The 18584-nt window shown below is 38.2% G+C and overlaps 1 protein-coding gene across 11 annotated transcripts in view; it reads left to right on the top strand.

Annotated features, from left to right (window-relative positions):
• The window catches only part of Eya4 (EYA transcriptional coactivator and phosphatase 4), a 252951-nt gene extending 234656 nt beyond the window's left edge, over window positions 1-18295 (top strand). For 5 of the 11 annotated variants that reach the window (XM_050159490.1, XM_050159488.1, XM_050159483.1 and 2 more), the window contains 5 exons: window positions 5142-5200; window positions 5308-5468; window positions 7231-7345; window positions 9558-9679; window positions 11617-14087. In XM_050159490.1, the coding sequence (XP_050015447.1) occupies window positions 5142-5200; window positions 5308-5468; window positions 7231-7345; window positions 9558-9679; window positions 11617-11819 (660 nt within the window). In that variant the 3' untranslated portion in view covers window positions 11820-14087. Of the gene's footprint in view, window positions 1-5141; window positions 5201-5307; window positions 5469-7230; window positions 7346-9557; window positions 9680-11477; window positions 14088-14796 lie in introns of those variants that run through there. The other 6 variants (XM_050159491.1, XM_050159485.1, XM_050159489.1 and 3 more) reach the window with 4 other exon arrangements.
• Window positions 18296-18584: the final 289 nt, after the last annotated feature.

Genomic DNA, 18584 nt, shown 5'->3' with positions numbered 1-18584 from the left:
TCATTGATAATACCTGTTCAAAGAAGCTTTATTTGTTAATGAACAATATGAAATTTCAGTATCCTTCATCTATTTATCCATTTTTGTATAATAAGAACTACTAATGACCCTTGTAAAACCCAAATTCAGCTAATTTCACTGCTTGTTATTCCCAGGGATACAGGATGCTTTTATGATGATGCCTGTTATTAGGAAACAATTGAACATATGTGGAACTTGACATTTTAAATACAGTAATAACTATTTGTTACTTTTCTTGCTCTTAGTATGGATGATCTTAGCTTAAAATGTAAGATGATTAATATTTTCAAGGTTTCTAAGAGAAATGAGAAATTGTATATGGTTTTGTCCCAGTTTTGTAACATTTATCTCATTTGACTTCTTTTCACTAGAAAAGCTTTTTCATGGTGTCTTAGAAAAAAGATGAAATACAGAAAAGTAGGACCATCATGCCTATCAGATCTCACTGTGATAGAACAGAATGAACTCCACAAAGTGGTCCTCTGAGCCCCACTCAGGCAATTTGGCATACATGCCCCCTCCAGAAGTGCTTGCACACTTCTTGCACACATATATATATAATAAGAATATATTATAATATATATAATATATAATAATCAGAATCTAAATAAAATCCTCACCTTTTAACAGAAGATCAAAATGAGAATATGAGGGTATCCTAACGCAAATATGTAAATCATTTACACGCTTTGAGTAAATATTGAAATGTCTATAAAAAGCTGTGGCTATATATTGAGCTTTCAGACTTTTCATCTCATGCGAGATCTTATGTTAAAGGTACTTTATAAATATCAGCTGTGATCATTAACAGCAATATTGAACTTCTTGAGAAAATATTGGTGCTGACGTTTCTCTTTGGGGTGTGTTTTAGACTTCCAAAGAAACACTATTTGACTTAAACTCCACAGTTAACTCTTCAACTGCACTCCACTTGCCCAGTAAATGATAAGCCCAACCCAAACAGCCATGTGTGCATGTGTGTTTGCACAGGTAGATGAGCCTAAGAAGCACAAACATGTATGGTCATGTGACACAGATAAGGGCTGCACTAATAAGATCTATGCAGTATCTGTCAAGTCCATTTGGTAGAGTTACCTACATACATACCTACCATCCTGTGTGGCTAATTTTGAATATCACATTTATGTCAATATCCCATTTGTCAGCACACTTCTTGCAAAGGCTCCATCACAGAATTAAGCCAAACCTGCTTCTGCTGACATGCACAATTACTCAAGGCAATACATATTCTCATTAGCTTACTGTGAGGACCTTTTTTCTTATATATTTATATCTTAGGATCTTTTGTGGAATCCAAATGTCTATTTGAAACAGTAAATGCTTCAATACATGGTGGACCATGGCAGTGGCAGCTGTTTCTCTCAGACTTCCTTAAAAGATCCAAATCTGGATTCTGACTAGTCAACACTTCATGCCATTCTGCCCACCCCCAAGCCCAGCGAGAGAATTCTCTCTGTTCAAAAAAATGTTATTTCAGTTAGAATAACTTCCAGAGGAGAAAGCACCAGGGAGTTGGGGTTCACGAAAGTGAGAGAAGAGCCCTGTGGCTTCTAACTGGAATAGATCAGGGCGAACCTTGTGGTTACCCTTATAAGACAAATTTAAAGCATTTATGATTAACACCAGAATTATTTCAAACATTTGAGGTCTTTGCTAAGCTATGTTCAAAACCAAAGCTCTTGGATGTTTGGAGGGGGCATTTTAGGTGTGGATTAAAATGATCCCTGCATGGCTCCTCACAGTAAAAGCTAGTTGATGAACAATTATTTATCTTTTCCCTTAAAAATCTAAGTAATTGAAGTTCAAGTTTCTTTAACTGGACCGTAATCCTCGGGCAACTGTCCAGAGTCAACACAGAGAGTTACGAAGCATAAATTTAAAGAGAGTTAGATTTGGAAGACCCTCAAACTTAACTTCAAATACAGAGTGCACGGTCCAATAAGTTTGATATACTGTTGTCCTCAAGAGTAAAAAATGAATTTGGGGGCAAGCTATGTACAAATTAATCATGTGAGTTTAATACTTGAAACGTCAGGGGAGCTTTTCAAAAAATTAAAATCAAAAAGTATTCAAGAAATAACTTCTGGTGGTTGGACGAACTCACAAAAATCTCTTTGCTCATTTTGGGGAATTTAAATAAGTTTATTACATAAGAGACACATGGAGATTATTTATATGAGGAAAAATTTTGGCAGTTCAATGGAGTGAGGAGCGTCAGACATTTATTTCGACCTAAATGCCTCCCAAGAATTTCACCATGTCTGAGCTAGAAGAGATGACTCAGTGACTAAGAGCACTAACTGCCCTTCCGTAGATCTGACTTTCAGGACCTATATGGCTGCTCACAACTGTCTGTAACTCCAGTTCCATGGGATCTAACATCTTTTGTGGACTCAAAGGGTACCAGATACACATGTGTTCCACAGATATTCATGCAGGCAAAACACTCATACACATTAACATTTATTTAATTAGAGAATATTACCGTGTCTGAAGAAGAAATACTTAGGTCATTTTGGACTACTCTGGTGCCTCCCCATATTCTGGGGAAAATTAAGTTTTCTAGCTGCCGTGCTAACTGTTTAGATCACTTTAAAGCCCAGTGCAGCAACTTACTATACTTGGATCTGATTTGTTTTGGAGGTGCAATGCCTCCTTTCATAACAGGATAGCCTGCATCCTTCTCAACTAAATGTCATGACGAGGGAGGGGGACTTGACTGGGGGAGGGGGAGGGAAATGGGAGGCGGTGGAGGGGGGGAAGAGACAGAAATCTTTAATAAATGAAAAAAAAGGCAAACAGCATAGCTCAGGCAGCCTCAATTCCTATCCTAGTCTGTCCTTTTTCTTCTCCCTCAACCCATGGCATCCACATCTTCCCACAACCCTCACCATCTGGGCTATTAATTCATGTCACTAAGACTTTTTGCCAGGAACTTGAAATGATTGTGGCAATTCTACCGGTTACTATCATTTGTCTCGACTTCTACTGTGTATTTAAGAAGCAATTCTTTTGCTTTTTAACTGGGAGTTATGTTTATAGCTGACTATTCATTGCCCATGGTACTGGATTGCATAATGACACTTTCAAACAAGCATATTATGTACTTTCGGCATATTTCCCTTTCCATATTACCCCTCCTTCCCGTTCTTAAGTTTTGCGTTCAGCTCTTTCATTCCCCAATTTCTGGATTGCTTATTTTCTGCCTCTAGAATATGCCTCGGAAAATCACTGTATCCAGATTATCTCTCCCAGAAGTGCCGTCAGATGATCTCTATTAAGAATAATTGTTCTCAGCCCTTACATATGAACATAGGTAGAGATTTATTCAAAACTTGTTGATCCCATAATTTGTGTAAACCTTATGAACTATTAAAATAAGTATACCTAGTTTTTTAAAAAGATTTTTTTGTTTTCATTTTATGTTTATAGTTATTTCGCCTGCATGCATGTATGGGTCGCATGTGTATGCAGCAGAAGAGGGTATTGTCAGTTGTCATGGGAGTGCTGGGACCTAAACCTGGGTCTTCTGGGAAAGCAGCGAATGCTTTTAAATGCTTAGGCATCTCTCCATCCCAACTACATTTCTAAGTTATATCCCAAAATTTTACTGACTGAGCTTGCCACCTAGTTTTGTGTTTTATTGTTTGCTCAGTTCACATTTATTTTATTTTCTTCGGGAAGAAAACTATGCACATCATACACATGTGGAAGTCAGAGGACGTCTCACAGGAGTTGGTTCTCTCCTTCCACTTTACGGGCTCCTAGGGTCAAACTCAGGTCATCAGGCTCAGCAGCATGCTCTTTACCTGGGGCTGAACCATCCCCTCACCCTCCAGTTCTGTAAGTGCAAAGAAATCCGAGTCAACTTAAATGTGATAAATATGTTCTTTGAAAGGCTGACGGCTAGGCATTCAGTGTTTGGTTATAGACAGACACTTCCACATCTATAACAAATTCAAAGTAGAGAGTCTTTCGTAATATGGCACACTTTCAAATTTGATCATTTTAAATTGATTTTTGAATGATAAGCACTACGTGTAGCATCAAAATCAGTGGGTATATTAATAATCTAAAGGAAATACAAGAGGCTCAAAAGCTGGGATTGTAACTCAGTAGCAAAACACTTGCATAACATATACAAGGTTCTACAAGAGTCTGACTTCAATCTCCTGCAAAACTCATACATGCACACACACACACACACACACACACACACACACACACCCCTCATTGATTTATTGTGAATTGTAATCATTTGCAACTATTAACCATGGACCTATTCCTCTGAGGGCTAGGTTTAAAATCAAGCCAGCCAATTTCACCTTAAATCATATACGGTTTTACAGGAACTTTGAAATTATTTAAACACAGAACAGGATTTTTAGAGCCTCGAAGAGGCCAGTTCTTATGTGGAAGCCACGATTTGCTTTTAGAAACGCTGACTTGAAATCAGATCCAAAATGAGCATCCTTACCAAGTTTATTTTCCTTAGGGTTTGGAGCGCATTTGGTATGTAAATCTTAACTGTTTTTACTTGTATTCATGAAAATTTAAAAATGTTTTCAAAGCTTGATGAAAAGAGAATGTCAGCTCCTATGGCTACTACCTTTGTTCTGTATCAGAAAACCATGACTTTAAGTTTAAAAAAAAAAAAACACTCTAGCAAAAAGCAGGAAGTCTTGGAAAGCTCACAGGACGCCATGTTCTGAGGTCAAGACCCCTTTTTTGCCACCAAGCAAATAATAAATAATAGTGACTACTTGATATGCTCAGACCTATGGCACATTGTGTATTTTCAGAGTAGCGGGGACACTGATCTCAAAGATTCAAGAGTTCTTCTTCTCAATGACGTTAAGATTAAACTTATTTTTCAAAGTGCTATAAGTTTGCAGACCGCTTGATGTGACCCTTCTGGATTTAGATCTGAGAAAGGAAGTGGGGCTATTAACCCACACGAGAAAACAAGCCTTAGAAGAAGGGATGGATGGGCCCATGCTGCCATCTCGTGGCCATAGTGTGATGCCATGAAATGGTGGTTAAACTTTCCGGTGGTAGATGTGTTTGGTGATGTCTGTCTGCTCTCTCCTTTTTCCCAGGAGTGTGATCAAGTTCACATAGATGATGTTTCCTCAGATGACAACGGTCAGGACTTAAGGTAAGCCATGCCTTTCAATCTTCCATTTGCTACAGAAATTCAGCCGCGGAGTTTTGCACACGTAATTATTTCTTCTGTTTCTTTTCGATGCATTTCGGGTGCTGCAGTACCTACAGTTTTGCAACTGATGGCTTCCATGCAGCTGCAAGTAGTGCGAACCTTTGTTTGCCAACAGGTGTGAGAGGAGGAGTGGACTGGATGAGGAAGTTGGCTTTTCGCTACAGAAGAGTTAAGGAATTATATAACACATACAAGAACAATGTCGGAGGTACGTGCGGCCGACTCCATCCGGTGTTGGCACCCTGGCTCTAGGTAGAATTTGGGTTGTGGTTTCCTGTTGGAGATTGACCCATTGGAGAACAAATCAGCTAAAGGCTCGCCTTGAAAAGTGCCGAGCCTGAATTTTTGCTTTCTTTGAATTACTAGGAGAAAATTGAATGCACCCCCGTAAAAGGACTTGGCTATTCCGTGAGAAACCCCGTTTTCTACCAAGATTTCCAGCAGAATATTTATTCTGCTTCATCGGCAGTGCTCTGATATTATCAATAAAAATAAGACAAAGAAGGGGTGGTGAAAAGCTGAGAGCCATAATTATTGAAAGAGTTAGTGATGACGTGAGGATGGGGCTGTGTGCTTGTTTCCCGATATTTTCTATCATTAAATCACATTAAATGCTTAGTGAATACTACTCAATAGATGAAAAGAGCAAGACAGAACCACAGACTATGTGAACATTTGAGTCAACAGAAATTGTATACAGGGAAGACTTTTGTTTCCAAACAGATAACTGAGCCCTGCTCCAGCTCCTGGTTGTGTTTCCTAAATCATTCTAATGCTTTGTACAAGACACTTTTGTAAAGTAAAATCAATTGTAAATAATACATTTACCTTTTTTTTTTTTAAAAAAAGCTAAGCGGCCCTTTGAGAGGTCTGAAACATTTAGTATTTGTGTGTCTTTCCCTCATCTTACAGCATAGTATTGTTAAAATTATTTTAAAATTGAGAAGGCTGTTAATATATAGTCTTGTGGCTTGGGTACTTAAATCAATGATGTGAGAGTTTATTTTCTGGCAGATAGTAGCATCTTTTTACTGGAATGTAGAAAAATGAGACTTTCTGGAAGGTAAATGTTTTAATTTTAAAAAGTGCCTATTGTATGTGGCGCGTATTTGCTCCCATTAGCTGAAATACAATTTGAGTGAGAAACCTTCCTTTTGAATGGATGTTCATGTGATCTCATTTTATCATGAAAGCAGGGCGGCTTTGCTTTTCTCTTTTTTCTTTTCTTGTTCTGTTTTTTCTTCCTCTCCTTCCTGCCTGACTTCCCTTTTTCCTTCCTCCCTCCTTCCTCTTTTCCTTTCGTACAGTGCTGGAGCCTCTTGCATGCTTGTCACCACTGGCGAATATCCCAACATCTCTGTGAACTAAACTTTAACATGCCAACTTCTTCCCACCACTGCTGCTTATGCTGGGATAGTGCTCCTTGGGATTTTAAATACAGCTATCAATTTCTTTTAAAACACGAAATATCAGTAAGCTCAGGCACAAGTTTAAGAAGCACCGTAGCAGCTGCATACTGATCCTGACAATACTTTTCCAACATGGAACTGTAATTATGAAGAGGCAATACTTTTAAGTGCCACATTTGTGTTCCTGGACTGGAAGGACCCCACTGTTCCTCCAGGTCCGACACATCCCAGCCCCATCAGGAGACTCGGGCCTAGAAGTTGCTGAGCCTTCCAGCTATTGTGTTGAATTCCGGGCTCCGCAAGAGGGAAAATACTGGGGTCTGTTTTTCATGTGTCATATCTCCACATGACTAGCCAAGTGTGTTGTCTAATAAGAATTCATTGAATGAATTGAGAGTAGTCGACTCCAAAAGGACGAATCTATGTTGGTAGAAGCCTGCACCTCTTTACTTACAACAGAACCAAAATCAAAACTGTTTCTTGTAAACGGAAGAGATGTCAAATTCTGTATCACAGAGACAGTGTTCACTCCTGACTGTACTTTGTTTTTTGGTGTTTCAGGACTCCTTGGCCCTGCCAAGAGGGATGCGTGGCTGCAATTAAGGGCAGAGATCGAAGGCCTAACAGATTCCTGGCTAACGAATGCACTTAAGTCTTTATCAATTATTAGTACTAGGTAAGTGGGATTGTTGCCCCTCTACTTCAACTATATGGAAGATCTGAGTCCAACAACATAACAAAGCAAAACTGTTTCAATTCTTAGCAATTCACCACATCCAATGATTTTTTTCAATGTGTGTGTGTGTGTGTGTGTGTGTGTGTGTGTGTGTGTGTGTGTGATCATAACCACTGATAATCCCACAGGAAAGTTATATAATATGTCATGAGAAGGAAGCAGTGCTGTGATCATCAAAGGATTCAAATCATCCAAAGGACGATGACAGAATTAAAAGAGGACTTGTTAAAAGACGCGTGGCTTAGGTCTGACGGGTAGTATGCACCATGTAAGTGTACCAGGAAAGCATAGGGAAGCTGCTGACCACCGCAAGTCTTCACAGTGTTTCTACCAACTTGATATAGATAACAAAATTACACCAACTTCAAGTTGTTTTTCAGCTTTGTTCTGTGAACAGTAATTCAGCAGGATACATTTGGAAAAAGTGCTGGTGGTGAAATTAGTCTTTCTTCTTTCTTATTGTATAGTGTTATTTCTGACTTAGGTGAACCCATGTGTGTGTGCCAGGCATAAAAAGAGGTGCTGTCCGGACAGATATCAGATACTTAAAAAGTTTGCAAGAGTGAAAGAAGAGCCTGATATATTTAGGACATGAAAGTAAATTTATGTGTTTCAAATCTGGCATGTGATTCCTTTCTGGTAGCAAGATCAGAAACATCACCAACAACAGAAAGTTCTTGTGATGGGGGCTTGCGTTAGCTTCCTGTGTTGATTGGGGCAGGCACGAACATTCTCTTCAGTTCTTGGTGTCACAATTCTAATGGAAATTCTGACAGACATGAAGTCTCCAGCGTCCAGTGTGTTAGTGCCTGGAATTTGATCCGTAGAAACAGCACAGAGGAGAAAACTGCCAAGAATTCAGCCCGAAGGGTCAAGTGGGGAACAAATTTGTCCATTGCAACTGTTTGAAATGTTGGGCCTAAAATGAGTTAGATTTTACTCTGTGTCTAGAAAGGTGAGGGTCTGTAGTAAATGTGTAAGAATCTCAGGTAGGGAAATGAATTCTATGCAAGAATTGTCTGACAGCGAAAGCTTGGACATGGAACTTTCGGTATCATGTCTGAAACTGCGACTAATCAAGCAGAGGTCAAGGACCCCGGGACTTTGAAATTGTGTACCGTCATGGGCATTTCTCCAAGAACTGAACCAACAGCTCATTTATGTATTTTTTATAAAAGAACTTAAAGCCACCTCAAAATTGTGTGACCTTAGGAAATGATTAAATGAATAGAAATAAAAGGCCTGAAAAAAGAAAAAACAGAACAAGCCAACAACCAGACTGCTTAGAGACTACAAAGCTTGCTAAATTGTCCATAGAGTTTAGCACTAACACATATTTAAAATTTAAACAAGACCCAAAAATGTAGGGAAAGCAAATTATTTGATGGATTATGTGTCAGAGTTCTTGAGTTACCATCTATCTTCCTTGTTCTGTGGGTATTCACTAAAGAAGTAACTCCAGGTTTAGGAAAACAAAACAAACAAACAAAAAAAAAACCTTGAGATAGCATTATATACAGCCATGAGAAACCAAAACTCATCTAAACATTATTTTGAAAAATTATGTTATACCAACTGGCAAGTTTGCTTGTAGATAATATGAGGATAACAGACAAAAGAAATTGTTTGGATAATATATAATTCCTACTGGAAAAACAAATTTGCAAATGAAGATGGAAACCATCTCTGAATATGTAATTAATATTTATACCTCTGTTTCCTTTTTTGTCTTTGTCCTTTACAAATGTTCTGTCACAGAGTGTTGATAACTTTGAAAGATGAAGCAGCTACTAATATCACATTTTCTTTAGTAAATGCTGAAGCTTCCGGTCAAACCGCTTCTCCAAACTTCCAAAGCCTGTGCCTTACTTCTCTTTCTCCTCATCACTGTAGAGTTAAAGGACTTTGAATAGAATCTTGCTCTGACAAACACAATGGAGCCATTAAATGTCAGAAAATGGTCTTGGGTTATGGGAATTGTTCTTAACTATCTGCCACTTCAGGGAGAGTCTGATGGCTGATAGCACCGGTGGTTAAAGACTGAAAGAGGTGGCCTCCTCAAGCATTTACAAACAACGGGGGCAATTTTCAATCTTACTGCTGGAAGTTATTTGCCACCAGAAAGCAAACCTGTGCATTTCCTCCCTGGTAGAAGTAACTGTGTAAACGTCTTGGTAACGACGACGCAGCTGATCCCGGCCCTGGCGAAGATCCTGCTCTACAGCCTAGGAGGTGCTTTTCCCATCGAGAACATTTACAGTGCAACGAAAATAGGTAAGGGAACTATTTGAAATGTAGTCACACCTGTGTTTGGAGTGTTCCACAACGATATTTATATTTCTGCATGATTCTCTCTTAATCAGTTTTCCATTAACACATCCAGAAAATTGGGGACCACCTTGAATAACAAAATCACATATAATTCATGATGCATGTGTATATTTGATGAGAGCTCTTAGCTGTAAAATGCTGAACTTGGTATTTAGGTAATCCTAACTCATTCTGTCCATTTTATACAGTATTCTAACTATATTAGCTGAGTAATACATGCACTAACCGTACTACTTAATTGTTCAATTACTATAAAATGGAATTATGTCTTGGTCTAAGGTTAAAAATAAAAATACTCTTTTGGCATCATTGGGAAGCCTCAGATTAATTCTACCAGCAATCAAAAAATTACTTCAGGAACAAGTGAAAATTTTTCATAAAGCAAAATATACATTTTTTTTACTTGTGTACCTGAAATATACATTTCTTGCCAGTATACAGAAGGACTCAAATAACTACAATCTGCTTCCTAGGTAAAATACATCTACAGAGCCATCTTCATCTTCAAATATGGTTTGCAGAGTCTGACTTTCAATTATCATTCAAAATAAAACTTTATCAAGTTCTGCCATTTTGATAGAGTTAAAAGAAGGCAGGATATATATCCCATTGTCTGTGGAGGAAACGCCTGGGAAAATAACTAGGTTATGCCATGTGCCCCCAAAAGCAACAAAATTACCTGCTGGCACTTTGACAAGTTCAAAATCCTAAACCTCCCACCATCATAGCTAGCTCTAAGTCTTGTGAAGATTGCAGCTATGTGGGGGGAACAGTTAGGGAGAGCCAGACTTTCTTAAAGTACATGTCACATTGTCATGCGCGTTCCAAATCAGACCCTAGACTCCAATCCCGTACTATGCTCTGTGAAGATGCATACATTATATTTGTAGGATTGATAGATAGAATGTGATTTTTCTTTTTGACAGAACAAATAATTTTTATCTAAATACCTATTTCTTTTATTTAAAGGTTAATATTCTTCCCATTGACCAAATGTGTTCCATTGAACCCAAGACAGTAATTATTGTTTTTCCCTTGCCACGAGTAATTTTTGTTTTAGCATCCTGAACTAGCAGATTAAGGAAGAAAAAAGTCAAAAGTAGTGATGACTGCAAGAACATTCTTGGAATGGGATTCGGGAAAAGATGCCAATGTTGTAAAGATAAGGCATGAGCAAGGTCCCCACAGTCATACCTCAGGGTGCAGTCAGCGAATCTGCGCAATCACAGCTGTGGTCAGTTGGACAGCACACTTGATGTAATTAATCTGACTATATGTGTGCTCACATACTTGTTTAAAGGAGTCATTTATCAAGGTAAATCTGTTAGTTACAGATTTCCTTAGAGATAAGACTTCATTTTTCTCCAACTGTCTTGCCTATCCAAAAGATAAATTAGATAAAACTGGTTCTTAGAATTAAACAAATGCCGTAGAACTTTTATTTGCCCATAAAAGGTGCTTCACTGCTCTTTCGGTGAAGTTGAAAACACACTAACATTTTTATCAGGGTCAAATTCTCAAGCCTACTGTCTTTCTTAGACGATCAAAAGCGTTTGTTTAATGATCTCTCCTAAATAAAAAGCAATATTACTGCAATGGGTTTGTTGCTTTCTAAATGCAGGGATCATGAGGTCATAAGCTCCCTCACACATTGTTCAAGAGGCATTCATTGGACCCTTGCTGAATCTCTAGGTTAGTGAGTGCCATGACCGGAAGAATAAGGCCATGCATTGTTTTTCAGGCAAGGACAGCTGTTTTGAACGTATAGTGTCCAGATTTGGCACTAACATAACTTACGTTGTGATTGGAGACGGCCGAGATGAAGAGCACGCGGCGAAGCAGGTAATTCCGGTCTGAACTTTATCTCGTTTATCTTCCAGGAAAAGAAAGTTGCTTTGAACGAATAATGCAAAGGTTTGGCAGAAAAGTAGTATATGTTGTAATTGGGGATGGTGTAGAAGAAGAGCAGGCAGCGAAAAAGGTAACCTGTCTCAAACAATGTTGGTGTGGTACTTCTAGTGCAAGCCTTTTTTTTGTTTGCGTTCCTATAGTCTGGCCCAATGGCAGCTTGACAAGTGATTGACATTTACAAATGCAAATCAATAAGAGCATGAGAGCCAAGGTTGACCTGCCAATAAACCATTTGGAGTCTAGCATTTTATGCCTGGAATTTGCTAGGACATTCAGGATAATTTATTGATATTTATTCACATGTATATAACTATATAAAAAATATAGTCATAAACTTAGAGCATGCATTTAACACACATACAGACACACACACACGAGTGCACATAGAGAACGATTTTTAAAAATCTCATTAAATGTACCAGATGAAGAAATTTAACAAACTCATAACACAGCTAGCAAGGGTGGCCCACGACTCTCAAATGCCTCATGTTCCTGTGAGTGCCTGGAGACAGATTGGTTCCTTGATAATGAATACTGAAGACAGACTTGATAGCTGAAAGGGAACTTAAGAGGCCTTAGTCAGCAGGGTTGGAATCGGTGCATTGTTCATACTTTTTGTGCCAACTTGTTTTAGAGTCAAACTGGCAATGTCCCTTCCATCTAGAAGTTTGTCACGTATTTCAGTAAATCACTGGTAGTTAAGTGCCAAGCAGCTGGCTTTGAGCATATTCAGACGATCTCATAGGCCCTACTGATTTAAATAAGCCTTTTTTTTTAATCTGATGCATATTTCTGATGAGGAATTGGGGTAGTAGTTAAATCACTAAGTGCTTGCTTCAGCATCAGAAGAGGAATGATATAAAGTTTGTTCTTCACACTAACCAACACAAACCCGTGCCCTCTATTTCCTTCCCTGGAGGGCCACAAAATTTAACACAAAACAAAAACCTATAAATGGCATTTTAGCTTATAAAGAGAATGTTATACTTCTCATATACGGACTATCTAAATCACTTTCTAATAAAACCTCCAAATACACATATCACAGCATAGACTCAATTTCTGTTTTCTATAGAATAATTAGAACAAAAAGTTCTAATTATTAATAAGCTTAATAAGTTCATAAACTCCGTTATGAGCATAACAGAAAGATAAATGATTGATGTATCCAGTCAACTCAAACCCAGCAAACTAAAGAAAGGGAAAGGGTTCTACTTAAAAAGTTTCAGGCATCCTGGGCAGCTGTCCCCTAGCGTCCCCATGCTTTCCCATTCTGTTACAAGAGCTGGTGACATGGGACTTCCTGAGTGTTAATTAGCAGTGGCTATGACTCAAGACAGCACACTGGTCCCAAGGACATTCTGTATAAGGTCAGCCCTGCAGCCTCAAACAACCCAACCTGCCCCGCTGCCTGCTCCTTGAGGTGTTTCAGTCGCACACGGCTGTCATCTTTTCTGGGCTTTATGAATGTCTGTTGTATGGGAGTTCGTTGTTTTAATTTTTCAGGTTGGCACAACAATAACACATAACAAACAACAGACCCTTAGACAAATACGAGTAGTCTTCAACCTCTGTGAAATGTATTGATCTCTTGCTCAGAACTAGGAAAGTGCATGAGCCAGTAAACAATGTGTGCCTTTCAGAATCAAGAGTTAGCAAGTCCACGCTAGTTTATCCACACTGGGGATGGTAGATTATGAAGATGCCTTCTGCTTCTCAGCGGCAGGGGCATATAGCTTGACTCCAAATGGATCCAAACTTTGGATAGAATGCTGTTTTCAAATGGTTGTTGAAGTGGTTGTAGTTTGGGTGATGGGTGAAAGCTGTGAATCTATTTGGAAACACAGGTGGCTGGTTGCCCTAGTGTTCAGAATGCATGCTTTTTTTTTTAACGTAGAAGTAATCGCATGTGCAGATATACTGAGTACTGTTTTATTATTACAAATAGATCTGAGCTGAAATGCAAAATGTTACCCTTCTCAAATTCTTTACTCTAATTGAACTAAAACATGTGTTTGTGAAATCAAAGAGGAAAAAAAGGTCAAATCTTAACAATAACAATAACTGCACTCCCCTCTCAAGATGCACGAGACATATATATAAATTTTAATTTTTCTAAAAGCCAAAGGAACAAGTAGAGCCAGCTTTAATAGTATCTTTAATTGACCTAATCTGTTCCAAATATTATATAGCTACACCTTGTCTATATAGGAATTATTGACATGATGTCTAGATTCCTGTGTCAGCCTTAGTCTGGTTTTTAAATTCATAATGTATTTTAAATTGGATTGAACATATTTCAAGCATTCATAACCACATGTTGGTGGTGGTTACCATACTGAGCAGCAAAGAATTACATAGTAGTCGTGATTATAATAAACTTTCATGTTAAAATAAGATACGTTTTATATATATATATATATATATATATATATATATATTTCTACTGCATATTGACTACATTCCCCTCACATATGTCCTAGAAGATGTTTCAAGTTCAAAATAGCAAGTAATGCTATTGTTTTGTCATTTACTACAGTATATTTTTCCTTATTATTATTTACAATGAGGTCTCCTCAGATATTACTTCTAATCAGTCTCCTCTGTAAATCCTGAATGTTAGTTACATCTGTAGTGCATACTACATCTCTGGAGGCCACAAACCAGTGTGCCATCTAAGAGTCGTCTATCCACATGGGGATGGTATGTCCCCATTAAATCTGGAAGTTTAAGTCCTCTCCCTCTCAGTCTTGTACTGGTGTAATAAATCAAGCCATATACTGGCTTAAGTTATTAATTACCCTGGATAAGTTGAATATTATCAACTCCAATGTTTATTTGGTTCTGCTCCAAATTGTTGCACAGTTAGAAATTCACTCATTTTTCCCCTCACATTACCAAAGGCCTCTGAGTTTAGCAAGATCATAGTCTAATTTTCTCTTATTTCTAACCAAGAAATCAACTTTTAAAAGTAGTATGCTGATAGAGAGTTTATCACTCATCCATGCAAGAGTTTTATATCATCCTGCTTTCCCCAGTGTTGACCTTGGTAATTCTGATTTACAGCGTAGAGATTAAACCATGTAGGAAACATGGTGTTGACTGTTATACATTAAAATACAGTTCAGATCTATTTCTCAATTTCTTAGAAAATTCCGCATTGGTGCTAGCTAGCAGACCTTCACCTGTGGCTCTCCCTCTATTAAACTCCCTCCCTTGAATTCGGGTGAACACCACACCCTGATGTGCGCTGCTGTCTCCATGGGATGATGGTTGTGATCTGTCTCCATTCTTCGTTCCTGCCCCCTCCCTCTCTCCTCTCCCCTTGTCTTGACCACACAGCACAACATGCCCTTTTGGAGGATATCAAGCCACTCGGACCTCTTGGCTCTACATCAAGCACTGGAATTAGAGTATTTGTAACTGTATTCTCTAGCTGGGGATCCATTGGTTTTTTTTTATATTTCAAGTACACTGAATTTTTATGTGTGATCCAATGCCGCTGGCTTCTTCTACACATCTAAATGGTCTTAAAGGAGGAAATCATGCTTGGAATGAGAACTCCAGAGTGAAGAATTCAGGTTGCTGGATGGAATTAAACATTAGTGCTGCAGAAAGGAAACTCTATGGTCTTATTATCTTTACAATACTTTCATGATTTAAAAAAAAATCTGTGGAGGTTGCTGACAGCCACCAAATGAGTCCTAACTGGAATTAACAGCTTTAGTAAAGAACTCGAGCCCTCCAGACCACAGCACCTGTTCTGCCTCTGACAAGGTGGTCGAAAACATTCCTCAAAATGAGAGTTCTTCTCACCCCTGAGGTTTGAATCTGACTTTTAGCCTACCTAGCCCAGAAAATCTGAATCTGAATGCACTCAGACTGTATACTGACAGTCCTATCTAGACCTGTAATTTGTGTAAATTATTGATGGAAATAATTTACTGTGATTTTATTAGCAGCTGACTCTGAAAGTGGATGCAATTGTTCTTTTCTTTGTCGGGGCGGGAAGAGGGCCAGGGAAATGGGAATATAATATTGTCTCTTTTTTTAAGTTTGGCAAAGAGAATGTTCATACTGATGCGTTGTGCCTTAAAGACAAGACAGCGTTTGTGTGTTACAATGTAACTTTGGTTAAAGTCTCTGTAGATAATGAAAGACAAAATAAACAAACAGAAAACCAAAAAAAAAAAAACCAAATAAACAAAAAGCTTGGTAATAATCCTTGACATGACCAAATTTAAAATTCAGACTGGCATTTTAATACTGAATCATCAACAAACTGAGGATTTGTTAGAATGAGAAACCAATCGTAATAATACAAGAAGGCTTGCATCTTATTTGGCTTCTGAATATTTCCAGTAATAGGTAAGAGTCAACTATCTCAGCATCAATAAGCAAGAGGTTTGGGAAACAGTGAATTCTTTATTTCTAAAGTGAAATATATGTTGATGTCTCAACTATCCTTTCTTACAGTTTTCTGGAAGAAAACCAAGAGCCATATTCATGTCAATTTACCCGATTTCAATTTAAGATTCAGGACATGTGTAAATTGCTTAGAGAAAGATATTATGGTGCAAATCATTAGCAAATATCCTTCAAGTCATGTTTATAATATGCTATGGCTATAGCTTAACATGCACATTGAGTGGACACGACAGAATACGTTTGTCTTCCATGCCACTGCAAAAGCGAGTACCCTCAGTGATAGAAGGCAGGTCTATCAGACAGCTCCCAAGGGGGGAAAAAACACTGAGTCTATGAATTTTTTTATAGAATATCATCATAAATTCATTATCAGACAAGCTAGGTCTTGACAACATCACCAGATATCAACAGCAAAGGGGATTAACTCTCCTTGGAACACATCAGTCCAGGGTCTTCCCATTTACAGACAGGAATACATTGGTTTCCTCTTGGTATGGTTGCCGAACAAGGCCTGCATTCATTGCCGGGAGAGCCTGCCATCATTGTGTCTGCATGTCTTTTTGTTTTGCTGGTGTGTAGCCCGTGTTGGTGACATGATACAGATTCTCTCATTGGCTATGACATGGTTGGCCTTGTGGAAATTCATGACTTCAAGAAGTAAAATATGCTAATGGTGTAAACACCTGAAGCTCTGCACTCTGAACGGTGTCAGATAGACCCCAGAGTCCAGCTGTTAGTGCCCCTCGTCTGAAGCTAGTTCATGACAGCTCATTGCCCGAGACTTCTGCAACTCAAATAAGATAAATGGTTTGCTCAAACATCACAATGAGTGCTCTGGAGGGAGAGCTGTCTTTCTTTAGAGAATGATGAGGCCCTGTGTGGGGTAGAAAGATAATGAGATAATTCTGCAGAAGATAGGGAATCCTTATACGATCCTCATAGATTAAATGTGGCTTTGGCTACCTTTTCCCATAATGCTATAGTGGCTAATTATGATGGGAATATTTTAATCCTAATAATATTAACAGTAAATTTTACACTTCTGAGGGTCTTCAGCTTGAAAATGGTTAAAAGGTTAAAGACTATTTTTTATTACCAGTACTCATTTGTGAGTTTAAACATTAAATATTTATTACTATGATAAAATGAAGTTAGTCTGGCACACAGCCAGTTTCTCTCATGGCTAGACTTGTGGCCCTGCATCAAAAGTTTTAATTCTCCTTAGAATCTGATGAACAAGGCTTCTAACACTGCTCCACTTGAGGGCCAGACAGACTCCCCTTTTTCCAAGGACTCCAAGGGCTGGCTGCTGGCATACTTCTTCCTCCCCAGCCCCCTCCCCCAGAGTATCTGTCCAGAGGAGACAGCCAGTGCAACACCAGCAATGGTAGCAGCTAGAAAGCCATGGGCCCAGCCTGGTCATGTGACTTTGAGCAAGCTCAGACTACAACTCTTCCCTTCCCACCTTAGGACAGGAAAATCCTCTTTCTTTCTTGAAAAACAAAAAACAAAAAATAAAAAAAAAAAAAAAAACCAAGAAAAACATAACCTCAGACAACCAACAATAAAGAAAGCAGCCCCACGGGCAGTTCCTACATTCTGTTTTTGTGTAAAATACTGTGCCTTGCTGTAAATGAGTTTGAAAACTGTTCTCCAACTCAGATGGGGTTTGGGCTATTACATATTCAAACGTGGTATGATATTAGAAAAACAAGAACTGCCTTATATTGCACCTTAAAAATATCAAGACCCTATCACTTGAGTAATAAAATAGGTGGCCTGACTATAATATTATAGCACACATCTAAAATGATAAAACTCAAAGAAATGTGTTAACCCAATTCTGAGGTTAAAAAAAAATAAGGTTTTAAGATTGTATGGTCTGTGCACAAAAATAGGTACTAACTGTCTGGTGAGCTAAGATCAAAATAGCTTCAACAGCATGCCCTACTGTGAAGTTTTAATGAAGCCTACTTGTTTGTGAATATGGCATTTTCTTTTCAACACAAACGTAAGCATCATGAGCCAAAGTTGCATTTTGACTCCCAATTATGGTGGTGTTGTAGGGATCTCACAGTCGAAGTCAAGGGTTTCTGTTATGTATTAGTAAAGTTATAGATTATTGGGGCCTACGTAATTTAAAAAGTGTAAATTAATATTAAAAGCTTGTAAAAATATGTACATCTTTACTATTTCTCAATAAATACCTTTGCAACTGTTTTCATTTTCTTCATGATTCCTTTTTGTAGAGTTTTAATGCTCATGTATTCCGTGCTTCTAAGTCAGATGGAATTCATATTTCAGTCTCAGAATGTAGTGTTTGTTTTTATGCCTATGCTGAAGAGTTTTCATTGAAGGCAAAAATGAATTATAATACAGTAAATGTTGCTACTGAACATGTGAAAGCGGCTGGTTTGTGAAGACGTGAGTTGTGCATAGGAATCGTCAGTCCTTCAGTCACAATGACAATACAACCACAAGTGTTTTTAACAATATGGTATTGTCTATT

This window comes from Alexandromys fortis, unplaced genomic scaffold (assembly GCF_014885135.2).
Source record: "Alexandromys fortis isolate MF-2015 unplaced genomic scaffold, M_Fortis_MF-2015_v1.1 scaffold_107, whole genome shotgun sequence".
NCBI classification, from domain to species: Eukaryota; Metazoa; Chordata; class Mammalia; order Rodentia; family Cricetidae; genus Alexandromys; species Alexandromys fortis.
This window is presented reverse-complemented; position numbering and strand designations above follow the sequence as displayed.